Raw genomic sequence first — 26,477 nt, forward strand, 5'->3', positions numbered from 1 at the left:
TTGTTAGGGGCAACAAAGTTCTCAATCAGTAGAATCCATAGCCCAGAACCTATGGCAGTGGGCAAGCATCTCATAATCCCACTCATCTTACGTGACCAGGCTCAGGCCTGTCTTCTGGAAGTACTTCCTAGTGCTTTCAGACTGTGCCTGTGTACTGCTTAGTACACAGGAGTTGGAATGGGATTTCTTTTCTGACACTTACCTTTCGTTCCTCGCTAGACCATAGAATTCTGAAGAGAAGGATCATAGTTTTATATCCTGTTCCTCAACTCAGGCCTGGTATACAGTAGGTGCTCAATGAATGCTTTTCAAAGTGAGCCTTGTTGAACCTGTTGTCAGTGGGTTTTGTGTGTATGTTTTTTTAACCAGCATTCAGACCGGATTTTCTGCCCGCCTTGAAACCCTGCAAACATGTATTTTGTATTTCTATTATCCAGAGAATTTCTCCCACGAGAAAATGGCTTTGTGTGTGTGTGTGTGTGTGTGTGTATGTGTGTGTGTGTGTTTTCTGTTTACCATAGCCGAGTACCCATGTTTTACCTCCAACTTATTTATATTGCATACCCTATAATTTTTATGCCAGAAATATTTTATGGGTGTATGTATACTCTGGGATGGGTATATATATGTATGTGTGTGTGTGTGTGTGTGTGTGTGTGTATGTATGTATATATTCAGAGCTCAAATGTCTGTTACTGTATTTTCTCTTTTCCATACTTTCTTTGGGGGCAGGTGTTATCTCAGTGGCCTTGAGCTTGATCCATAATTCATTCATTCATTCATTCATTCACTCATTTGTTTAGTAGACATTTTCTTGGGACTTACTATTACCCAGAATTATGTTGGGCATTAAGGCAAAGAAAATGAAAAGGAGATCTAATACCTGATCTTGAGCAACTCTGTCTTGATCTTGCTGTTTAGCCTATTTCCATTGGCCCTATTTTTCTTTCTTTCTTTCTTTCTTTTCTTTGTTTATTTATTTTGAGACAGTCTCACTCTGTCACCCAGGCTGGAGTGCAGTGGCACAATCTCGGCTCACTGCAACCTCCACTTCCCGGGTTCAAGTGATTCTCACGCCTCAGTCTCCCAAGTAGCTGGGATTACAGGCATGCGCCACCACGCCCAGCTAATTTTCTTTTTTGTTGTTGTTGTTACAAGACAGAGTCTCGCTCTGTCACCCAGGCTGGAGTGCAGTGGCGCAATCTCGGCCCACCACCAGTTCCGCCTCCAGGGTTCACGCCATTCTCCTGCCTCAGCCTTCCCAGTAGCTGGGACTACAGGCGACCGCCGCCACACCCGGCTAATTTCTCGTATTTTTAATAGAGAGGAGGTTTCACTGTGTTAGCCAGGATGGTCTCAATCTCCTGACCTCGTGATCCGCCCGCTTCGGCCTCCCAAAGTGCTGGGATTACAGGCATGAGCCACCATGCCCAGCCTAATTTTTGTATTTTTTAGTAGAGTTGGGGTTTCACCATGTTGGACAGGCTGGTCTCAAACTCCGGACCTCAGGTGATCCAGCCACCTCAGCCTCCCAAAGTGATGGGAGCCACCACACCCGGCCAGCCCTATTTTTCATGGAAAGGAAAAAACAACTGTTAACACTCTTCACAGGTAATTGTTGTATTTTGAAAAGAGTTATGAAATCACTTGCTGACTTTCTCTTCTCTGGGGAAAAGAGTCTTGAGTTCCCTCAGCCTTTCTTCCTAAGACCTGTAGTTGGCTGCAAATTGCATTGGTTGCTCTTCTCTAACGAGCTCTGGAGATTGGCCACAAAGAACAAAGACATAAGTTAGATATGGACTTTTCTTCAGACACTTTGTTTAAATTTTAAATTTTTTTCTGATTGCAAATTAATATTTAATGTAGAAAATTTGGAGAATGCAGGAAAACTACAAAGAAGAAAATTTACTGTTAACTTTGTGCTCATAGCCTTCTAGCACTTTATGTATAAGTGTGTTTTTTTATGTGAGTGTAAGAAAGTTACAATTCATTTTACCTACCTATATTACTAAAAATGTGTTATGAATATTTTCCATATCATTAAGCATTCTTCTCAGACATAACTTTAAATAACTGCATAGGAAACTGTTATAGGGAAAGTCCACAATATGTTTAATCAATTTATACTATAGAACATTAAGCTATGTTTTGATTTTGGGTTTTTGGGGTTTTTTTTACTATTATTAATAACATGGTGGTAAGCTTTGCAGTACAGAAAATTTAATGTACGTTTTCTGTTATTTGCTTGGCTAAATCTCTAAAAATGGAATTACTAGATCAAAGGGTATGCATAAGTTTACAGTCTTTGTGATGTATTGTAAACTTTCTTCTAGGAACTTCTATTAATTTATGGTTCTCACTAACAGTTTCTGGTAGTTTCCATTTCCTCACAACCTCAACTGTTTTCCAGTCTTTGTCAATTATCAAATCATTAAATGGCATCTTGTTTTTATTTTAATTTGCATCCCTTGGGTTACTAGTGCGATTGAACATTTTTTATATGTTTATTGGCCTTTTGCATGTATTCTTGAAATGTTCATCTCTTTTCTTATTGATTTCTAAGAACTCTTACACAATAAGGATATTAATCCTCCTACACTAGGCCAGCATTTAGTAAATACGGGAAATTCTCTTTCTGAGTGGAGGAGGACTCCTGTGGAATAAGGCCCCAAGTCTCATCCTATTTCTGTGTAAAGTTCTTCAGAGTGAAAGCTGGATTGTTACCCTAGGAAAACTAAAGACACATCTGTACGTGATACCGGTATTGATCTTAAAATAAATTAATTAATTAACCCTACAATCTGAACTAGCTTGACATTTTCTATCTTTCTGATCTATGAAAAATCTCAGGTTATAAAATAGTGCCCAAGAATTTTCTGAAAGAACCTAGAGATATGTTAGTGAAAAGTTTGTGGGGCGATCTGCCCTAGGCTTAGTATGACCCTAAGCCAAATAAATAAGTCCTTGACTGGCTTATAGCCAGGTTGAAGAGATAACAGCCACATCTATTTAAAAAGCTTTCTTATGACCTTAGCTACACTTAGGTCAAGAAAATGGTATTTTGAGTGACTAGATGTTTTATTCTGGATGCTCGATCAGTCTCCTTGTTTCTTTCACTATCTGTAAGATAACACATTCTTCTAGGTTGTTGAACTTTGACATCTCACCATCATCTGCTCTGCCCATCTTATCCCATAGCAGCACATGTACAGAAAAGCCAGAGCAGACTCCTGAGTCCACAGTACAGGTGGAAGATTTATACTGCAGAAATTCTGGGACTCTTTAAAAGGAAAAAATAAAAATTGCAAAAACTCAAACCCCCTTTCACTTGGATGAGAATTCCAGAATAAAAGAGGGAGTTCCCCAGCATCCCCTGAATATCTCTAGGGTGGTGTCAAGTGAATTCAAAATTCTTGAGCACATAGATTGTTTTCAAGCTCTTGTTTTCATTTCATCAGTAAATAGAATTTTAAAAACAACAGTATCCTCCCATCAGTAGATTTGGGACAATGGACACTAGCACCCCGTTCTTGTACATTCTTGTCAACATTTTCTGTCTGCATCCCCCACCCCCAAGCCCGGGCCTGCTTCCCACTATATCCCCCCCAACCCTTCTGTTAGCTGTAATGACCCTGCAAACACTAAATGGCATTTGAGTGCATTAAGCAGCAAACTCTCTGGTGACATAGCAATTATGGCTCTGAAATAGATTTGGTGCGTCACGGAAGATAAGGGTTTTGAAAGTTTCTGTTGTGATTATAGCCTGTAACTCCCACAAATAATAGGCTTCAAAATAAGAGGCTGCCAACGGAGCCTTTGTGGCTTTGTCTCAGTGATGGCACGTAAATTGCTATTAATGTCCTAAGTGTACTTGAATATGCCAGTCTTTCGGATGTGGAGTTGGCTCAGTGTCTCTCTTTACACGGCATGTCATTGTTGGTCTGATAATCTGGGGTAATTGCTGTCTCTTGGATGGTCAGAAAAGTGTAAGGGATTTAGCTTCCTGTGTGATGGTAAATAGCCTCAAGATTTAGCCCACGAAGGCAGGTTCACACATACTGGCTGTGTGTGTATTTCATGTGTAGCCACCATTCACCGTTAAGATGTGTATACAATCTCTGTGTGTACCCTTAGTAAATAATAGCCTTGTCAACAAAGCCAAAGCAAAATCAAAGGTTATAAAAATGAAATGAAGAATTCAGGGCTGTATATAGTCAGCCAATCAGATAATTTATATTGAGAGTTTAAAAAAGAAAAAGAATACCCTTACTTGAGTTATCTAGGGTGAGCTTTATGAGGAAGCATAACTGCCTTGTCTTACGTAGCTACTCTTTTCTAGCATGAGTAGCATCTGTGTGTCTGTCTATATTCTTTAGGTACTATGAGTACATTCAAAATGTGTATCAGCTCTACATGAATACAATAAATACAGAAATTATGCATGTTGTCAAATGCTGTTTGTTGATGTGTGGAAGTGTGTTTGTGTTTTGGTTTTTGCAGTTGTGAGGGTAGAGGTTATTTATTCAGATATAAATAGAATTCTCTGCACTAAGACACCTTTGTTTAGCTAAAATCAAGCTGAGCTTACTTTTCGTTGCCAGGAGATCAGGATAACCTTTGGAAAATTAAATAAAATCAAACTTCAAGCTTTAGCCTCTTGTATGTTCATTTAGCCTAAGGACTCCTTAAGTCTGTAAGACATGAACATGTTATGTTTAACTGTCCTATTTGTACCTTTAACAGAAATGGGAAAGCAACTCAGTCCAAAACCTGGAAATGCACACTATCTCCTATACTGTGTGAGTTATGGAGAGGCTCAACTAAAACCACCCCCTGTGTCTCAGATGCCTTCTATGGCAGTATTAATCCTGAATCTTCACAACAGATTCATTAGAAAAGAATAAAGCTAAGAAGGAGCCAGAGTAGATCTTGATCTCAGAGTTGATGTATTATACAAGCGTACTTTAATAATGTGGCATTAGGATGTTGGCAAGAGGGCACACTATGATGATGCTACAGTTGATGGAATCTTCCAGTTGGTGACTGAGCACCCCTTAGCAGTTCGGGTGCATGCAAGATAAAATTCAAGGTAGTAACTTGTAATGAGGGAGTTTGTTTTCTTACTGTGTGAACGTGGATCAGATATACCATCTTACTCTTAGGTCTTAGAGCAGAACTCTGCCTTGCCAGTGTAAGTTAAGCCATATTCACTGGCAAAATGGTGCCACCCATGGTAGAGCCTCAGAAGCATAGCCCTGGAGGAGCAGAGCTTGTCTTGTTCAAAACCAAATTTGGTGAGGTGGACTGTTGCTGAGTAGCAGGAGATACTAGAATCCCTGGACTTTTCTGAGGCCAGTCTTGTGGTTCCTATGTTCTAGCATCTTAGTAAACAACACAGGGATTCCCAAAGGTAAACTGAAGAGCACGAGTCACCTGCCTTTAGCCGTGAGCATCCCAAGTAGCCGTGCTCTGCATGTGGAGCCCACATATTGTCCCACAGCTCCAGCTTTTGAAAATTGAAATGTCCAAAAAGCAGTAGCAGGCAGTGGATCCTAAGTCTGGCAAATCCTGGGTTCTGAGATCTAGTTTTCTCTCCTGAGAAGTAGGACTAAGAGTTCACACTAGATTTATGTGCCATTATGTATTTGTGATCCAGAGCAAGAGATGTACCTAGAACAATTCCTTATAACTGTGCAGTTATGCTGGGCACCTGCAGCCAAGCCATCCAGTACTCACAGGAATGAGACACCAAGGGAAGGCTTCCAAGGCGTCATTTCTCCATCCATTCAACCAAGTGCTTAACTGAGCAGCTGCTGTGTCAAACATGAGCCTAGTCCTGTAATGGCTTGTTGTTGAATGATTTACCATCTCATTGAGGATACATATCAAAGCCCTTCATGTAGCCTGCAAGTCTAAGCATGGCTAAGTCCTCTCCTCTCCGGTCCTATCTTGCTTCACTCACCACTGTGCTCAGCTCTGTTCCGTTCTTTCTGGCCTTCTTTGAATCCCTTGGAGACTCTGGAAAGGCTTCTCTTTGCCCCACTCTTGACTTGTCTGTTTTCTGTTTACCTTCAGGCTGATTTTCCATAAGCCCAAGTGAGGTCCCTCTTTTGTACTGTCTCCTAGCGCTTATTGCCATCTAGCATTTGTATACATTATTTTGATAATACAGCAAATGTCTGTTTCCTGCAAAACAGTAAACTCCTTGAGAGCAGAAACGAGATTTTTTAAGCTTATTTTATCAACCACTGTTTACCCAGTATGTAGCACAAGTAGCCACTGAGTATGTATTTACGTAATTAAAAACTAAGTGATTACAGCCAAAAACATATGGTGTGCACTTGGAGATTTTAAATGGTAAATAAAAGTTGCACGTCGTTTTAACTGTCAAAATGAGGGATCAGTAAGTCAGTGATATTAGAGGCTAGAGATGTGGGTGAAGTGTGCCTTGAAGAAACCTACAAGAAGGAGGTGACTCTCAAGCTGGGCCTTGAAAGATAACATGGATTTGTAGAGACCAGAGGAGATAGACAGGCAAAGGCAAAAAATCCCCTCTCTTGATGTCTCTGTACAGTAAAGGAAGAATTCTCACTTTGACAATGAAAAATTATTTCTTTGCGGCAGCGTAAACTACAGAAGTCTTTGCAGCAAGGATTTCTATTCTCCACCAGGAATGGCTGATTGCACTGCTAATCTTTCTGAACATAGAAACCTATAAACAAGATCTCAGGGTTCAAGAGGCTTGATGGGAGCCAGACAAGAGAGGTGTGTGGTGGTGTGGTGTTGATGTGAAGCCACCAGGGGCTGACCTAGTGGCAGGTGGCAATTAAAGACGATACTCTAGCAGTCAAAGGACCATGGAGACAGGAATCCTAGAGCCAGCAGCGTGAGGAAATCCAAGCAGAGGATTGGCTTTAGCAGAAAATTAAGCAAAGCTAGGCATAAGCTTGGTAGAGATGGTCTCAACCACAAGAACGAAGTTCCTGTATGAACATACTGATGCAAAATGTCCAAGTAAGACAAGTGGCAAAATTGATTCTGAGTTACTTATGATACCAAACTAGACCAGAATAAAATTTCTTCTGTCTGAGAGCACATGTTATTCCCAGATAGGGTTACCAGATTTATCAAATGGAAACCTGCACGGGATATACTTATAAAATTACAATGTAACAGAACAGGGCATCCCATATTTTATCCAGCAATGTCATTCCTAGATCCTAAGAGGGAAGCTGAATCTGAATATGGGTCTCACACCAGAGAGAGGAAAGACAGGGGCTCAAGGACGCAACAGGCCATTAGGAGACTATGTCTGTCTTGCATTTTTCAATTCCCACTGTGCTCAGGGTGGTAACTGGGATACAGATGCAGTGTGGGTTGCCTCCCTTCTCCTTGTGCCTTTCTGGAGAACACTCCTTGTTAAGACTGTGTGCTAAGCTGTGGTACTGCAACAGTCAGGTTCCAGTGTCTTTCTCAATTGCTTTCTCTAAACGCAAAACAAAATAGTATAACTATTAATTATCGTTGCTTGTTTGGGATAAGCTATGAAGCACCAAATCTCCCTGATGCCAATTTAGTAAGAGAAACGTTCACCGCCTGAATATTAAAGTTACCCAGAAACTTGACGGTGCTTCTGCCCTGTCTTTTGAATATTTGTACACAGCTATTTACATATAGTTGGATTGAATTATGGAGGTCAGGGATCTGATGCCACATGTCTCTCCATGCCCATGTTGGGGGATGGATGTCACAGCGCCACTAAGTGTTTCTTTACTTCGTTCTATGCCTCTCCAAGAAACGTTTATCAAATCGGTGATGTGTCAGGCACTGTGGTGGGCACTTTGGAGTAAAAGATAAATCCCACAGCCTTGCTTTTATGGTCAGGTAGGTGAAACCGACATGTGAAGGAACACACGCAATACAGCAGCACATGTGCTGTAATAGAGGCACATACATAGAACTGGGGGCCTGCAGGAGGAAGAAACAAAAAATATGGCCAGGGGACAGATGGATGTGCAAAGATATTCAAATTCAGTCTTACAAAGCAGCCAAGGTGTGAGTGCGATGTAATCGGAGGAGTGAGGGCGCGGCATTCAAGAGGGAAGAAGCAGACATGAGATGGCTGCTCTGTCATGGGAATTCATGGGAATGTAAATACTTGTGTTGATATGGGAAGTAAGCAAGATCAAGGCTGTTGCGGACCTGCTGAGGACATTGAACCTCAACTTGAGGCCAATGAGTAGCCTTTGAAGGTTTCAACAGGGAGATGACATGCACAGAATGACACTTTTGAAAGATAGCTCTGGTGGCAGCTAGAGATAGGACTGGAGGAATACCCAGACCGGACCTGGATCTGTTTTCCACTGTAAAATTCCCCAGGAAGTTTTGAATCTTTTGACATTCCTAAGGGGGCTTTCCAATAGCATCTTTTCAAAGTGCTCTCTGTGTAATCTTGGGAAAGTGTTAAGCATATCAGGAAGACATATTTCTTCTAGCTTGATAGAAGAATGATGAATCTAGGATGTGACCTCTACTATGTGAACTGATGTCTCCCTGATATATAGTGGCTCTGTGTGTGTTTGCATAGAGAAGGAAAGAGGATGCATCCGTGTCTCTTTGTTTTTCTTCCTGGCCGGCCCCAACAGTGACTGGGTGACTGAGGGGCCGGAGCACGTACAGCTCCTCACCCACGCTGAAGGCATCTCTAGTAATGGCATCTGGCCCATATGCAGATCTAGCTCCACTCTGTGCTGACATCAGCCGGTTTGTGGCACCTCAGCGTATTTCTGGGTTGCAAATGAGAGTTTCTTAGTGCCAGGCTTGCTTGGGCTGTCACATCAGGTGATGAATTCTCTGCATCAACGGTGTGCTGCTAAGGTAAGCGCAGAGGAAGAGTGGGAAAAAGAGGAGATGGGGCAGGTGGTTCTCAGCCCAGCAGCCACTGCTCTGGGCTAAAAGCAGTACTGGATCCACAACAGGGAGGGAGAGCTACTACCTGTGGCCCCCATTCTGGTTCAAGAAGAGTGGTAGAGAAAAGGCAGGGTTTGGGTTGCAATTTTGTGTCGCGTGTCCTGTCAGGAGAAACCAGTGGGTTTTCTCATGTGCCATTGCCCCGTCCTTGGCTCAATAGCTAGCTCCCTCTGCCTCCTCAGACAGGCATGTTTTGCATTACCTTTTAGATGAAGTTCTAGCAAAATTTGATGTATAGCAAATTATGTGCTGAATTCTTTAGGGTAGACCATAGAGTAAATAGTCATTTTTATTCCTGAAATACTTTGTTTCCAAATATCTTTGTGTTTTGAAAATCCAGATTTTCTTATCTTGGGAACCTACTGTATTCTGTCCTAGTTTTATATTCTATGAGCTTCTCTCTTCGTGAGCTCCAGGTTGAGCCTGCTCTGCTGGCTTAGGCTTCACTTGGTAGAATGAAAAGTTACGTTGGGTCACACTTCCCAGGTGTTGCATCACAGGCCACAGAATTACCTATATAAAACTGAGTGCAAATGTAGACACTCTTCCATTAAAATGTTTTTAGCAATTAAAAGGGTACCTTTGGTTTTGCAGATTTTACCTCCCAACCTGTGACCCCTCAGTATGATTTATGACATTAGCATTTCCAAGAGTGTGTTCATTACAAAGAATTGTTTGCATCAGAATGTAGAGAGGGAAGCTGAGGTGCAGAAAAAAATAAAAATAAAAGTCTGATTTTCCACCCCCCAACCCCCGCACGGTTGTTAATGAAAGCATCCTCTCCTCTTACTGTGCCCAGAGATAAATAAACACACAAAGGCGGAGTTTCCTACTTAATATTCACCCACAGTGAGGAAGAGGGAAGGAATTGCTCCCCAGGGTTAACGTGGCAGTAAGCGAGGTCAGCTGTTTCCCAAGACGGTGCAGCCTCTGAACGTCTTACATTAAAGCGAGAATGATATAGCTGAAACAGCCGAAGTGATTTACAGGAAACCCGGTTAAGTTGAGTTTGCTTGCAGTTTCTATCTTATGATGGTTTTAGCAGTAACAGCAGCAAATAATACACCATCCTATAAAGCCCCTCTAGAGAAAAGAATTCTTCCACATTCCCCAGCGTGACATGCTTCTTCTAAAAAGTGTTTGTGTTTCTCTAATTTAAACCCTATTGGCTACAATGTCCTAAATTTGGTGAGAAGTGGGAGGTCATAGCTGGCATATCCTGGAACAGGGTGGTCAGCAGTCTCATTTTGCCCAGGCTGTAGACATCTACTGGGATGTGAGACTTTAGGTACTAACATGGTAAAGTCCTGGGCAAACTGGGATGGAGGGTTTGCCAAATCTGAGGGGGTGTGTGTGTGTGTGTGTATGTGTGTGTGTGTGTGTATCTGTGTGAATGTTTATGGTTGGAGGGGGAGTGGAAAAAAGGGGAGTGAAAGAGGGTTTTTTAAATGTATTTCCTTTAGCTAGAAGATTTTATATATTCTTCACTAGGTCAACTAGAATCATATAATGCTGGTTTTCATATGAGCTTGAAATAATTCCTCTTTCTACCATCTGTGGGTTCTCTGTACTCCCTGACATCTTACACACTGGTCTGAGAAAACACAACTTTTTAAAGAAAAGAGATCAAATTTTTACTGTTTGAGTTATTTGAGGTCTGGGATGACTCAAGAAGTCTCCCAGAACCTTCTGGGCAATATAGAATGCCTTGTCAATTCCTTCTTAATGAAACGCCACAGAACTAATTTTCTTTACTAATGGCTTCATTTTTTGCGCCACTTATTGTTATCTTAATGGAATTATGGCATGGCTAAATGATAGTTAGAGTGGTGATTTGTGAGCAATGTAATAGAACTCCATTGTTCCATGTTCTGTGACATGTATGCTCACTGCTTTCATAAAGCTTCCTTATCTGCTTATTTTATACCAGGTTGATTCTAAGATACATGCCTTTTTTCTTTTTTTTACCAGATTTTTACTCTACTTCATGACATTGTACTTAAAAACTTCTGTCATGTTTTCTTAAATTTCTGTACTGCTGAGTCATTTTTATTCCTGAAACACTTTGTTTCCAAATACCTTTGTGCTTTGGAAATCCAGATTTTCTTATCTCGGGAACCTGCTGCATTCCCCAGTGTGACATGCTTCTTCTAAAAAGTAGAACCCCTACCTTCTGCCCCCACAGATACACTCCTACCTGCCTGTCTGTCTGTCTACCTACCTACCTACCTACCTACCTGTCTATCTACTTATCTATCTATCTAAATATCTATCTGGTAAACATTCACATATAAAAACGAGTAGGAGAAACAGATACCAAAGTAATTATATGTGTAATCAAAGCTGAATAATTTTCCCCAAGTAGTAGAATTATGGGTGCATGCTGTATATTTTGTTTTTTATGTTTTCTTATTTCCCAAATATTATAGAGTAAGTACATCTTATTTTTATTTTTAAAAATGACATTCAAGGATCTTTTTTGGGAAAAATAAACGTAGCCGCCACTCTTAGCCTAAAATGGCACCAAAATCTATATTCTTGGTTGGGACAGGAGGCTACAATATTATCACCCCCGTGACAGACTTGCATTAGGAATTTGAATTAATTCTGTTCTTGATTCTGGTTATACTACACAGTCTTTGCCCCCAAAAGTTGGAAAAGCTTTCTGTTATGAAAGAAAGAACTCTTTTCCTCCTTATTGTTCTCCGTCTAATCTCTTTATCACAAACAGCAGGGGAAATGTCCAACAACAGAGGAGAGGAGCGAGAGGAGAGACTTGACTGGATTAGGAGATGGGAGATTGGAACTTGAGGGCAGTTATTCGCTGACCCGCGATTGGGGAGCACTGTTCTTGACATTGCTCAGGATGCCCTCTTAGTATCCAGAACTGCTTCTCAGTGAGGTGTGAACAAAACCTACCGTGATGCTGAAGTAACTGGTGGAAGCTGCTTTGAATTTAAAGCCTGGCTTTCTGGGAAAATTGGAGCATCATGTGGGTGAGCCAATGATAAAGAAAGCCAAGTGGGTGAAAAGCACAGAGAAAATGGAGCCTGATTCAAAGGTCTCAAGGCCTGTGTTCTCAGTCACGAACCAGGACACCTGCTTTTCTCTTGCACCTCTGCTCTCTTATGAATAAAATGGGAACGGACATTTCTAGCACCTATCAAGTGCCAGGCACTCTCCAGGTGCCGTGGAGTATGCAAGAGTTGAAGTCGTGGTCCCTCCCGAACAGCAACAATAATACCTGCCCCATCTCCCCCAGATTTTTCAGAGAATGAGAGGATAGTACAATAGAAATCATTTTACCAGAGATGTCTCAGACCTGATCTGTTCAACCTGAACTCCAAAGGAACATAGTAATTGAAGGGGGGAAAGGCACTTTAGCACACTTATATTTCAATGCTTTAAAACATATAAGCAATCATGAATTATGCATCATGAATTAACCACTATAGCATAGCATTCTTCAACTATTTTAGTGCTGGAATTTTTTTGAGAGGGGTGGTTACTAAACAGATTTTTTTTAGAACGGTTTTAACAGTTTTATTGTTGGGATGCTCCTGGATCTAGAGTCTTATAAAAATGATCTCCAAATATAGATCAAGCCTATACCTTCTCATCTCACCACCTCTCTGGATATATTCACACTGACCAGTCCTTATGGCCTTGGCACCATTGTTGTGTCTGTTATAGTCACCTGAATTACCCTCTGTACTTTTCAAAACTCACCTCAAAGAGTGCTCCCTCTATGAAGTATTTCCTGATGTTGCAACAAAATGTGATATTGTTTTCATTTGAAACTTCATAACAATGGGACTCTACCATTTATTAGGTTCTGCCTTGATTTATAGTTCATTCGTGGGCTTATCTCCCTCCTTGAGAACATGAACTACATCTCACTCACCATTATATACCCATGAGCATCTAGTGTAGAACCTTGTATAGAATAGGTAGCTGGAATCCCATAAGTATATGGGACATCCAGAGCCAGAAAGAATCCTAGAAAGCATTTGAGCCAACCTTCTTATTTTTCAAAAAGGAAGACTAAGGTCAAATAGGTGAAGGTGCTTTACCATTGACATTAGCTAGTTGTTGCCAGAGTCAGAACCAAAACCTTGAGTCTCTTGACCTGCAGGACAGCTATCATTTCACTGCTGGCTGGGACTTAATTACAGAGTCTTTGAGAAGTATAAACACATCATACTAGTGGGAGGTATTAACATCGTATCCAGAGGCTCACTGGGAGAACCCAAACTTATTTGAGGGTGGGGGGAATATTATCACTCACAGTAATAGTTGCCCATTTGATGAGTGTCTCTATGTGTCAGGCACTGTGGTAGGTCCTTTACACAAGTTGCCTCATTGTCATTGTCTGCTGAAAATAGCCACCCGATCTCAGAGGACTGACTTCTCTCCCTTTTTCCCTTCTAGGCTAATGGAGGTTGGCAGGATGCTACTACCCCTTCATCAGTGACCTCCCCTACAGAAGGCCCTGGCAGTGTTCACTCTGATACCTCCAACTGATCTCCCAGCAATCGCATCCCGGCTGACCCTGTGCCCCAGTTGGGGCAGGGGCAGGAGGGAGGGTTTCTCTCCCAACGCTGAAGCGGTCAGACTGGAGGTCGAAGCAATCAGCAAACACAATAAGAGTCTCCTTCTCTTCTCTTCTTTGGGATGCTATTTCAGCCAATCTGGACACTTCTTTATACTCTCTTCCCTTTTTTTTTTCTGGGTAGAAGCCACCCTTCCCTGCCTCCAGCTGTCAGCCTGGTTTTCGTCATCTTCCCTGCCCCTGTGCCTCTGTCCTAGACTCCCGGGGTCCCCGTCCTCTCTCATATCACTGAAGGATATTTTCAACAATTAGATGAATTTAAAGAGGAAAAAAATTACAAAGAAAATAATAAAAGTGTTTGTACGTTTTCATGCTGGTGGTTTGAGGAGCCAAATTTACCTCACTCGGATCCCTGACTCCCTATGTTCACAGGCAATCCTTCTCTGTTTCTCTTATTACTCTCACTACCTCTTAGCAGGAATACGCCACATTGCCCTGCTCATTCCAGGCCTCCCTGCTTCCTCTTGCTTTTCCTCCCTGGGGACAGTACTGATTGGAACACTTTCCTCCTCTTCCTTCCCAGCCCCAGCTATTCACTGGGGACTGTCATAGCTGGGATCTTAAAGGTGCCACGTTTTTCATTTTCATCTCCGCTAGGTTGGATCCCAGGCAGGAAGTCAGGCAGCAGGGAAGGACATGGGAACAGCAGGTAGAGAATTCCTACAGTCTTTCTTATCCTGCTATCGACAGCTCTCAGTTTCAGAGGCACAGCCTTTGGAGACAATTTAACACTCAGAAAGCAATATTTAGAACCTACTGCAAAACTGGGCCTGAGTTAGGCATGGTGATGAATGCATCAGTAAGGAGTAGAAAGTTCTTATCTTGAAACCCTTCAACCTCAACTATGCCTTCATAGACACATACATTCATGCATATGTAGGCACATGCACCATCTCACATCTTCACTTTCCCAAGATGCCATATACAATTACCTACATTAATAACCGTAGCACTATACCTTATGAGCCCGAGAGAGGGAATTAGTGACTCTAAGTGAAGGTCACTGACAGAGAGAAGCAGTATGTGTCTGTGGCTTCCAGGACCTGCAGGCCCACTAGCGTGCACTTACCAGAATGGCATACACAGGACCTGATCTGGAGGAAGACCAGGTTTCCAGTGTAAACTACTCTTGTTCGCACCCTCTGGAGCACTCAGGGAGCCACATACAGTACTTACAATGTCTTTAATGGACTTGGTTCTGTTTCGTTTTTTTGTTTTATATTAGGCACACTGTATTCATTTTCCAAAATGTTATGCCACACTATGTTCTTGGTCCTGACCTACTGCTCTAGAGGAAAGAGTTGTATAAGAACATGGCTCATGTGAACTTTTGCTAGCTTCATTGAGGACCTGAGAATCATGGGGAAAGGGAAGATAATGTTTTCATTGAAATCATCACAGTGAGTTTTATTCCCTGGGAACACAGCATGTACTAAAAATACATGAGAAAATAGCATGTACAGGAAAGCTATTCTCAAAAGTACCCTGAGCTCACCATCTTCATAGCCAACCCTACCAGCTATAAAGATATAAAGATGGCAGCTGTATCACTTGATTAAGTGGGAGGTGGTCAAATCTTCTGGTGCCTCATTTTCTTCATCTGTGAGATGGGAACTGTTATGCCTGGCTTACTAAGAGGCTTCTGAGAGACTGAAGAAGTTGATTTTATTCATATTCAATCTGTAAATGCGAAGTCAGGGGAAGTAATGTCCCTGAAATAAATGGGTTCGTGCCATCTAGGGACAATAAATGGTTTTCTTGTTGAAACTTCTGGTTAATATCAATACCTTGATGTCATCACCGTGATGACAAAGAGAAGAGTTTTTGTTGATCTTCTTGGTTTTGGTCTGTCTGGTTTCTTAGGATAAAGAAAAACTTTCCAACTAGAAAAATAGGCCCTGGTTCACTTAGTTTGCACTGGAACCCAATATGTTGCCTCGTACATACTTGGTCCCTGTCACATTGACTGCCTGGGAGGCTTCCAGGGAGAAGTATGAGACCCTGAGGGTGAGAATGGGCAGCTAACAAGGACATGGCAATTCTGCATGGCACTGCAGTCATGAATAGAAAACTCTCTGTGTGCTCAGGGGAGCAGGGGCTGCCTCCGAAGAAACTTGAGGGAATGTGTATTTGAAGGAAACGCAAACACTAAATATTTAGCAAAATGAGATTATGCCTTGATGACTAAAAAGCAGTAGAAAGGATGTGTCTACTAACTTCTGCCCTAATCAGAACAGATGCCTAGAAGGAGCATTTGTGTGACAACTTCATAGTGATTAGAATCAGTGGACAACTCCATCTTAGTGGCAGGAATATAATGAAACTACCCACACAAGAACATGGTTGAATCACATTTGCTTGACTTAGGGCAAAGTACGAAAGAGAGACGAAAGGGTTCTCTTGGAAACAAGAAGAGTGACTCCAGATGTGACTTGAAATGATTACCGTGTTAAGTTAATGCAAAATATCAGAGCAGTGCTACATTTGCACAGGCAGTTTCTCTCCGGGCAGTAGTTTGCACTGATGATCACCTTTCACAGCATTTTCCCCAACCAGCACTTCACTTAGTCTTCTCTACACCCAGCACCTCCCCCTGGCACCCCCTGCAAGGCCACTATCACTTCCGACATCCATCGTGGCATCCGTGAGATCTGTCCACATTAGATGAAGCAGGAGAGCACTGAGAGCAGCAGGATGGGTTTGGAAACAGCATGCCTCTGGAAACACAGCTTCCTGGGAATTTACATTAGGCCAGTCCTACAGATACCAAGATGCACCCCAGGATTTCTTCATTTTCTAATAGATGTGGGAGTGCTCCATTTTCCCCGACAGCGAATTTCCCCTGAGAAACGATACTAGACCCTGGGTTTGCCCCCCTTGTAACTCTTCATTATCTCCTCCTTTTCATCCCTAACTCCTCCTCCCCCTGGCGTGGAATTGACACCCGTGCAGTACATTTGCCAAGTGGCACCTTCTTTCAATTTATGTTTCATTTTGCTATGGTGGTGGTTCTTTATTTGCTGGTTGCCTTTTCTCACACATCTTTCTCTCTCTCTCTCCTTCCTTCTGCTTTTTGTTTTTCTGCCCAGAAAAACCTGACTTCGATACCAAAAAAGATGAAACTACAGAAACTCAAATTTAAAAAAAACTTTAAAAAAAACAAAAAAATACTCAACGATTCTTTCAGCTTTATTAACATTTTCCATTGTTTCTTGCGACTTGTGTCTCGTTCTTTGTAGTATTGATGATGAACATTTGATAATGAATGTTCTTGTATATTCAGATAAAGAAAAAAAAAAACCAAAAAAGCGGTCTGAATTTAATAGTGTTTATAATAAAAATTTTAAAAATGACCCTCATAGCACGCAAAACAGGATGGGGAATTTCCCTTCTTCTTTCTGTGACAATGCGCATCATTCCTGCATTAGTTTTTAACACCAAACTACCTACATTCATCATTTCCCTCATTTTTCTTTTATTTTCTTGCATTTGTGAATTAGTTCAAGAATGCTAGAAAAGTGTCGAGTTGTGCACATCCATTTCTTGTTTCACAATGTTTAAAAGTGGCAGTAATTCATTTTGTAAACTAAAAAAAAAAAAAAAGGTTGGAATAGTGAGCATAATAGGTACAACCTAACACATTATTATGTTTATTAACTTTGAGACCCAGAAGTAAATTCTTTTCTTTTCTTTATTCTTGCTCTTAAAAATACAAAAAAAAAAAAATGTTTTGTTTTGTGTTATTTTTGGTTTGTTTATTGGTGTGGGGGGGGCTTTTTTTAATTGTCAGGATTATGATCTTGCTGTTTTTCTTCAATATGTATACAAGGTGATGTGAAAAGGCGACATGGCAGAGTAGTGAGAACAAGTAAGCTTGTTCTTCTACTTTGCTTCACAATTCAGTTAATGCCAAAAGCAAAGATCAAGCCCATGTTGATGTCTCGTTGCTCACCTGCATTTCCAGAGAGTGTGGCCCTCCTGCGGTCCCTGAGAAAAATAAAATCAGGGACATGCTTCTCCTTTTAGCCTTTTAAAAATTCAAAACATTTAATCCAAGGGAACTTTGTATGCCATCAGGAAAGGTTTTTGCCATTTTTGATTCTGATTGTCACAGCCAAGTACTTTGTTTTCTTTCTCCCTCATTAATAACTACATTCCATGAGGCCTCTTCCAACTACAGAGGCCTTTTCTTCCAGAAGAGTCCTGCAGGAGATGCTGGTATGATGGGCACCATTGGCTAAGTAAACTAGATGCGGGAAGCAGTCTTTGGGGCCAGTCTGTCAGCTGAGTCCTGGTTTTGGATGAAGAGTTGATGAGATACTGGGCCAGGCTCAGTGCTGTAGTTTTAATGCTAAGAGGTTAAGTTTACTTCACAGAGTACACCTCTTAGTAACCTCTGACTTAGGCAGCTGCTTAAAGCAAATTGCAAAACTGGCTTGATTTGGAATGTTTTTATTAGAGGAAAAAAGAAAGCCGTATTATCTGGAAAACACTTCATTTTAAATATCCATTATTCAACAAATTATGTTCAGAAAGTGATCAGAACTTCAGCAAGAAGAGTGAAGTAATAATGCAGAATTGTGGAGCAACGCTTCAGGAAATATTCCTACCCGAGCGCTTATACTTTTGAAGTCATAACAACATAATGATGAGCTTTTCACATCACCTTTATGGTTTCAATCCCTAGCTCAAAGCTTTCTGGAATCTTTTATTTTTTGTAAACTTTTTTTTTTTTCTTTTGTTAAAATAAATAAAACATTCAATGTTTTTCTCCTTTTCTCTCTTATTCTTTTCTTTGGCATTTTCATTTTGAAATGCTTTCCTTTGGTTGTTGGTTTTATTCTCCCCCTACCCCTCCCCTTTTCTTATTATTCAGAGTATAAACCTGCAAAGCTCTGCTCTGTTTTGGTTTTGAAAGTTTAAGCTTTTCTGCTTCTGTGAGAGCACAGGCTTCTGTCCCTTTTGATTCCAACTGAACTTTTGTGTTCTCTAATGATACTAACACGGTGTAGGTTTTACAGTCTCCTAATTTGTACTGGTAATGCATATTCCAAATAAATAGTTTCTTTTGTTGCAAAAAAAAAAAACAAAAACAAAAAACTTGTATTTTGTGCACATTTCTTTTCTTACATGCTGGCAACTTCTCTTTCCCCAAACTAGGCCTGCATTAGTGTAGATAATGGTCTAAACTGTTGCCCTAATCACTGAAATGTCTACATGCCATGGTGGTGGGGCAGAGACCTCATGGGCCACCTTCTTCACTCAGGAGATCAGAAGGAAGGAAGAAAGGATCATTTGTGGGTAAACAATAGCTGTTTTACAGAGGAACAGAGCACCCCATCTTGTCTGCTTGCAACTGGCAGCCATCCACCAAGCACCAGTTCAAAGAAATTCCAGGAGTATTGTCCATAATAAATTCTAAGTTCCTAAGTCATGGCTGTTTGCCCAGTGATTCTCCTTTTCTTCTCTTTGTCTGCTGTAATCTGGTCATAAGGAAAATTGTGGTTCCCAAGAGATGTTTCAGGGGAAGGAATCTAGGTTACAACTAATACCCAGTTGTAGGCTCTCAGGAGTGTGATAGATGTTACTCCCAACAGATGTGCATCTCTACCGTCTGTTATGCCTACCATCCCAAAGAAGCATCTCTTCCAATAGTCTGCACCCATATTGAACCCCTGACCTTTGAGGTTTTGATGTGTTACAGAATGTAGTGTCCCCAGTGTTCTAGCTGGAACACCAGGCCTCCGCACCTAAGTCTGTGCCCAAGTCTTTAACACCATCTTCCCATCCATAGAGTGGGATGGAACTCCTTGTCTGGCTTTTGACATGTTACTCTAGGGCCATCACATGCATTACATTCTCATTTTCATGCTGTAGCTCTCCTATGAGGCTCTGTCCAGATCCTGTATGAGACGAGTATGTGTTGAAAGTTGAGTTAATCACTTATCCCAATCACAATTCTAAACGATAGGAACAAGATCAAAGCATCCCCAGCCTGTGGGAATCAAATTATCATTTTTATTAATGGACAAGCTAAGTGCCTACTGGCCTCCAACATTTACAGCTATCTGCTAATGTTGAGTTGGTGAGTGTCACCAGAAGCCCAAATGGAGGACTCGTGTTCTCTCTTCAAATCTGCACATTGGAATATACTTATGGGAGCAAGCAGGCTCCGATTACTTCCTTTTCCAATTGCATGGAAAATTAGGGTCTAACTCACACACCTAGTGTATTACTTAGAGTGGTACTAAATAGATATAACAAATAGACCAAAAATGTATACTGCCTCAAATGCTATACAAGCTATTTCTCACTTATGGTATAGTCCAAGGCAAATGTCCCTGGTCATTTCCTCTCCTTGAAGTAATTCGGGGATCTAGCTGCTTCTACTTTGTGGCTCATCCGTCCTCCAAGGATCTGTAGCTTTTCACATCTAGCCCACAGAAGGGAAAGGGTGTGAAGAAGGCCCACCCACTTCTTGAAAGCCTTGACCAAGACTTCCCTTCCATTCATATTCCTAAATGCAAGGGTTAGGGGTAGGCGTGGGGATTAGAAAAGTAGTCCTTGGCTAGGCAGCCACTTCCTGGGAATAATTGCACACAGTAGCGTTGCAGACAGCTGACCATCTCCATCACACCTAGTGATGGGATAAGGAACAGCAAAAGACAAGCCCATATATAGCTGTTTCATTGATTAGACACACTTTCAGTAGAGACATTTCCATGTCAGCATTTCACATTGGCTTGATTACTTTTCACAAAGATCAAGAGAGGGATTTAACAGGGGCCAGAGATGTGCAATCCAATATTGCCCGCTCAAAGTAGAGGAAACAAAAGTCTCCACCTCTATGGAAATGTAAGAATGCGAGGTAAACAACCCCTTTTTTCCAACATTCTCCAAATGTTGTTTTCTAGCTTGCCTTAGCACCAAGCCTATGGTCATTAGGAAGGGAGAGCTGCAGTATGTTAGGGCCACCTTGTTCCCATCTTCGGGTCACACCGATACGTTTACTGCTAGCTGGAAGAATCAACTCTGGCAGCCAGCAGTCATCTTAGAGAGCATGGTGAAGTGTGGGTCTAACCCCTTAAAATCACAAAATCTCATATGCTCACCCCTTCTCCCAAACCATAGATTTGTACATGGCTGTCCTTATAGACTAGACTTCCACCAAATCCCCATTTTATTTATTTATTTTCATTTATTTATTTTTTTTTTTTGAGACAGAGTCTCATGTGATCTCTGTTCACTGCAACCTCCGCCTCCCGGGTTCAAGCGATTCTCCTGCCTCAGTCTCCCAAGTAGCTGGGATTACAGGCATGCACCACCATGCCAAACTAATTTTTGTAATTGTAGTAGAGATGAGGTCTCACCATGTTGGCCAGGCTGGTCTCGAACTCCTGGCCTCAAGTGATCCTCCCGCCTTGGTCTCCCAAAGTACTGGAATTATACACACGAGCCACCACGCGTGGCCAAATCCCCATTTTAAAAAGAGACATGACTGGTCCAAGTGCAGTAGTGGTTGCAACTAATTGATTACAACCAGTTACAGATTCCTTTATTCCTTCTCCACTCCCACTACTTACTTTGATAAGACTTTTAAAATAAAATAAAAAAATTTTTTTTAAACATGCAACCAAATGTCAATTTTACTGACCACCATTTTGTATGCAGAATATAGCCTTCCTTCTGGAAACACCCAGTGTGGAGACAGGCACAAGAACCTAGTCTTATAAAACATGCAGTGGGTGAGTTCAAGGAGGTTGTTTTAATCTGGATCCCTGAATCAGGAATGATGCTTTGCTTTGGGGAGTTCCCTCTCGTTCCTGCATAAAAGCTACTATAGTGTACAAAGAAGTAAGTGATTTTGCTGACCACCGAGGCCAGTGTGATTCAACCTATGGCTTCCAGCCTTAGGCAGACTTCTGAGGTCACCTTGGGCATGCTAGAAGTGAGGTAAGGAAGGTTGTAAAAGGTTATAGCAGTGGCATTGCCCAGGGCCACATTCGTTGGAGAATCATTGTCATTGTGTATCCTCCCAGGACCCATGCAAAAGACAATACAGCTCTTATTTCTGGATGCTTCTGGATAGATCAGAGTGGTACATTCATTCATATCCAGGTTCTTCTGTACCCTCAGCCAAAATTCACTCTCTCCCACAATGCCCAGCCACACGACATAGCTCACCAGAGTTAACACGCACTTTGTGATAGCATAAAAGGCCCCAAGTGATCGCATACATTTGAATACAGATGTCTCGTTCTAATGTTCAGACAGAAGTTGAAGTTCAAAACAAAATACTTCTCTCTCGCTCTCTCTCTCTTTTTTTTTTTTTTTTTTTTTTTTTATAGACGTGGTCTTGCTGTTTCATCAGGCTGGAGTGAGGTGGCACGAACATGACTCATTTCAGTCTCGACCTCCCTGAGTTCAAATGATTCTCCCACCTCAGCTACCCAGGTAGCTGGGACTTCAGGCATGCACCATCACACCCGGATAATGTTTGTATTTTCTGTAGAGCTGAGGTCTTTCCATGTTGCTCAAGCTGGTGTCGAACTCCTGGGCTCAAGCAATCTGCCTACATTGGCCTCCCAAAGTGCTAGGATTATAGGCGTGAGCCACCACGCCTGGCTTCCTCTCTTTTAAATTAAAATTCAAAGAAATATTAGTCTACAACTCCACAGTCTCCAATTTCCTCCTAGTGTGCTCATTCCCAGCCAGTACACCCTCACTCCGTTGCCAGAAGTAAAGTTGAAGGCCTTCCTTCTATAACAGCAGTGGGCCTCTTCTACTGAAATGAGGATAACCGTCTGCCCCCTCCAAAGTTCAATTAATCCAACCTTGAATCTTTCTAGTATCCCATTTTTTTTTCTAGAAAGTCACTTAGTAGGCATTTGAACCATATCCCAGTGTTGGCCTGACCCACAGAATTTAGAAAACACAGGAAAGCTCAGACTCCTACAGCACAGTTAGGTTTCCAGAGCCCAGAGCGTAGAACATGACCGGTGGTAATGAATGACCATAGAAGAGATTTGGAAACTTGGTGAGGAAGCAGGAAAGACAGAGAGCACGTGAAAAATCAAAAATACAATTTTTATTTCAGTCTTTACAATGCCAGTTGAGTACTATCAAATGTAATGTTGAAACACAGCCACCAACAAGAGGTTAATTTTGCACTCTGCTTCCTATATCCTGAGGGAAACAATCCAATCTATGCATTCTGCCTCCTTTCTCTGAGAATGACCTTTGAAATATTCATGTCTCTGTGAAAAATTCAAAAATGTAAAATGGGTCCTCTCCAGTCCACAGGCTCACTTCAGGCTCCTGCCTCCCCCTTGGTATTCATATACATATTTAAGATTTATCTCGATTTCCATTTCCCTTTAAACCCTACATCCCTAATCCCAGATATGTTTATCCCTGTACCACTGTGACCTCTGCTGCTTCCTTCTCTGGAATTCCTCCAGCCCATGACCTTCTCTGGGCTTTTCCTTTGTCTCAATTGGAGTCAAGCTCAAATCCTGAAGCAGGCTGTTGTTTGTGCAGAGGGCAGGGCTTCTTCCCTGGGCACCACTCCCCACAAAGCCTCCCCTTCCCTCCACATTGGAGTTCCAGGCCTTGAATAACTGCTGCTGCTTCAGTGTTAGCAGAAACATTCCTTTCTGCCCTCCCCTTGAGATTCACCCCTGATGTGTCTCTCCTAGTGTTCCTCAACTCCTTTTCAGCAGAGCCTGCAAAGTTTAAAATGTTCTCGCCTGCTCCTTTTCCTGGTTCCATCCCTTCTCTGTCTTGCATAGGGCTCACTCTCTGCTTTTGGGCACAGACATTTGTTTTCCTAACATACTTTTCTGAATTATATTTTTAATTTTTTTCCGATATCTCCAGATCTGTCCAAAGCTTTCACTGTTCAGCTTTAATTCCTTGGGCTGAGTAATGCTTCGCAGGCGAGTCTTCCCAGGAGCACACGCCCAGGCTCAGCCATCACGTGGCTGCAGTGTGTTTCCGCCCTCCCAAGAGCCCTCCCTTAGAGCCCATTTCCTGCGCTACACCTTCAGAACACGTGGCAAGTCTGTTTCTCTATACACGTAACTGCTGTGTTGGAATTCACTAATAATCCTTGAAGTATTTTCCTCTGATCTTCTTGATTTTCCCCTTTCAAATGTGTCTACCTTTTCTGTTCCCACCTAGTTAAGCCTTCTGAGTCACTGGTGAGAATATTTCCAATTGCTGCCATAACTGGTCCCCTAACTGCTGCTGTGGGTGCTTTCTGGATCCTTTGGTATTGAGGACCACGTTGGTTTACTCACTGAGATCCTAAAAGCAAGACCACACATACTTGAATCCCAGCTCTGCTACTGCCAAGTTCTTCCTGACGCCACTCTGACAACAGATGAGAAGTTCTCTTCCAATTCCCGAAAACCAACTAGGTGTCCTACAATCTAACTCAGTTCTGATACCAACTACCCAGAGTTAGCATCGGACTCCTAAGGTTCAAGGGCTCAGTCCCACAAGTCTGCCCTCACCTCAGACACCAGCCATAAGTATTGTGTCACTCATACTTCTGATGACTGGCTAAAAATTGGGAGGTCTCATGACTCCCTCCTTAAATTCAATAATTTGCTGGAATGGCTCATAGGACTCAAGAAGCCACTTTGTTTCCATTTAGCAGTTTATTATAAAGGATGCAAATAAACAGCCAAATAGAGAGGCACATAGCGGGAGGTCTGGAAGGGTCCTAAGCACAGGAGCCTCTGACCCCATGGAGTTGGGATGTGCCACCCTCCTGGCATGTGGATGCGTTCACTAACTCAGAAGCTCCCTGAAACCCATTATTTAGGGATCTCATGTAGATTTCATTAAATACACATGATTGACTAAATCATTGCCCAAAGGCATTGGTGACCCATGCTATAGCCTCTTACCCAGGAATTGTGGGGTGGGGCTGAAAGTTCTAACCTTTTAATCAAGTCTTGGTCTTTCTGGTGACCAGCCCCCATACTTAAGCTATCTAGTGGCCTCCCCAGAGTCACCTCATTAGAACAAAAGACTCTCCTATCACCCTTATCACTGAGGAAATTCCAAAGGTTTCAGTTGTTCTGTACCAGGAACTGGGCACAAAGACCAAATTTCCCATTTTACCGTAACTAATTACCAGCCATGTGACCTTGGGTATGTTGTTTAATGTCTCTGTGCCTCAGTTTCCTCATCAATAAAATGAAGACAATTCTAGTATCTACTTCACAGAATTACTGGGAGAATTAAATGAGTGAATATATGTAAAGCACTTAGAACAATGCCTGACACGCAGTAAATGCTAAACATGTGTTTGTTATTAGTGTGATTTCTCTACTATATCTCTCTGGGTGCATCTTCAAACCTGAACGAAGAATAGTTAAAATATTGTCCTGTTTCCTAGTTCCCTTATAAAGAACTGTTAGCTATGGGTACATTTTCTTTCTTTTATATCAAGCTAGCCTGGCTGCTAAGATCTTACTCTTCCTGAAGAAGTTCTTGTCATCTCCCAGCTCAGTGGGTGTGCTTTCCATCATTTCTCATTCACTTTTCCACTGCTCCTATTTTGTTTACAAAAATTACAAACTTAAAGAAAAAGATACTGATTCCATTTCTCCTAGAAAATCTGAGCGAACCTGATTCCTAGGGACAAAGAGTCCAAGTATGTGTCTTGTAAATGTCTTTTTTAGCCTCAGGTTTGTAAAAATGTCACTAAAATATTTCTGTACCTCAACCCAAGAGTAGATGAACACCTCCAATAAACAAGGGCCTCATTCCTTTGTGTCAGTTCACTGATAAAATGCTCTGTCACCACCCCCAGAGCCAGCGCGCGTGGACGCACGCACACACACACACACACACACACACTGTGGCTGACTTCAAATCTGAGTTTCTGAAACCACAACTCTCATGAGAGCCATCTTGCAATTCTGTAGTAGGGGTCTCAAGCCCCACTAATGTTTCCTTTATGGATCTTGTATTTCAATTAAAGAAAGGGGAAGGGAGAATTTGGGGTGACTATGCAGTGTGACCCACTTATGCCTAGTACAGACAATCTAAAGGCCCAAATGAATAAATAAATGAAGAATTGCAAAGCAAACAGTGGAAGGGATATTCAGGCCTGCTAGACATCTCAGAATCTCGTCTTAAGAAAATTTAGAATTCTTCAAACAAATCACAAACTTGGTGCTGAGAAGGGAAGTAGGCAAAGTTGGTCTTGGACAAAACTATGCTGTTATTGAAGTTTGTCTTCATATATGCCGTTTACTTTCTTTGAATTCTTGTTCTCGCCAAGTGCTTTTTTTCTAGGCTTCTGATGACCAAAGTGCTCGAGATTCTACTTTAGGGAGAAAGGAACTATAAAATACTTGAATGTGTAAAATCTTCTAATGCTAGTCTTTGGGTTATTTGCAAGTCTGCCAGACTGACCTAACCTCTGTTTAAGGCTAGGGGTTTCCAGCTTCTTACCAATCAATACAAGGAGCAACAGCTGAATGAAATCAAGAAATCATTTTTATTAATGACAGAAGGGATACCTGGTTGTTCTCCAAATGCAGGGCTCTGGTAAACTTTCTTAGAGAATGGAGCAAGCTCCCATCTCTTACCTCAAATCTAAGTGAAAGGGCCTTCTCTACAGACTGGCCTGGATCATTCTCCAGATACATCTATGGGGATAGACCAGTGGCCCCTGGAGAGCCCTGAATTCCTGCATAGCCATATGGACCGGGAGCTCAAGCAGGGCCCTCTGCATTTGGTTCCAGAGAACAAGAGACTGTGACTGCATCAATTGCATTAACCATTTATCCTCTGCACCCAAGTTTACTCCAGTCAAGTCACTGCATCTTGACCTTCAGTGACATAAAACCAGCTCTTTCACTCGTAAGTCTGC

At 41.9% G+C, this 26,477-nt stretch overlaps 1 protein-coding gene across 4 annotated transcripts in view; it reads left to right on the forward strand.

The window, feature by feature from the left end:
- Window positions 1–18,669, forward strand: part of PBX1 (pre-B-cell leukemia homeobox 1) — a 318,246-nt gene extending 299,577 nt beyond the window's left edge. For 2 of the 4 annotated variants that reach the window (XM_011998126.1, XM_011998127.1), the window contains exon 9: window positions 13,402–18,669. In XM_011998126.1, coding sequence (XP_011853516.1) covers window positions 13,402–13,494 — 93 coding nt within the window. In that variant the 3' untranslated portion in view covers window positions 13,495–18,669. The remainder of the gene's footprint in view (window positions 1–13,401) is intronic. The other 2 variants (XM_011998128.1, XM_011998129.1) reach the window with 2 other exon arrangements.
- The last annotated feature ends 7,808 nt before the right edge of the window (window positions 18,670–26,477 follow it).

The sequence above is a fragment of the Mandrillus leucophaeus genome, unplaced genomic scaffold, assembly GCF_000951045.1.
Source record: "Mandrillus leucophaeus isolate KB7577 unplaced genomic scaffold, Mleu.le_1.0 Scaffold558, whole genome shotgun sequence".
Taxonomy (NCBI): domain Eukaryota; kingdom Metazoa; phylum Chordata; class Mammalia; order Primates; family Cercopithecidae; genus Mandrillus; species Mandrillus leucophaeus.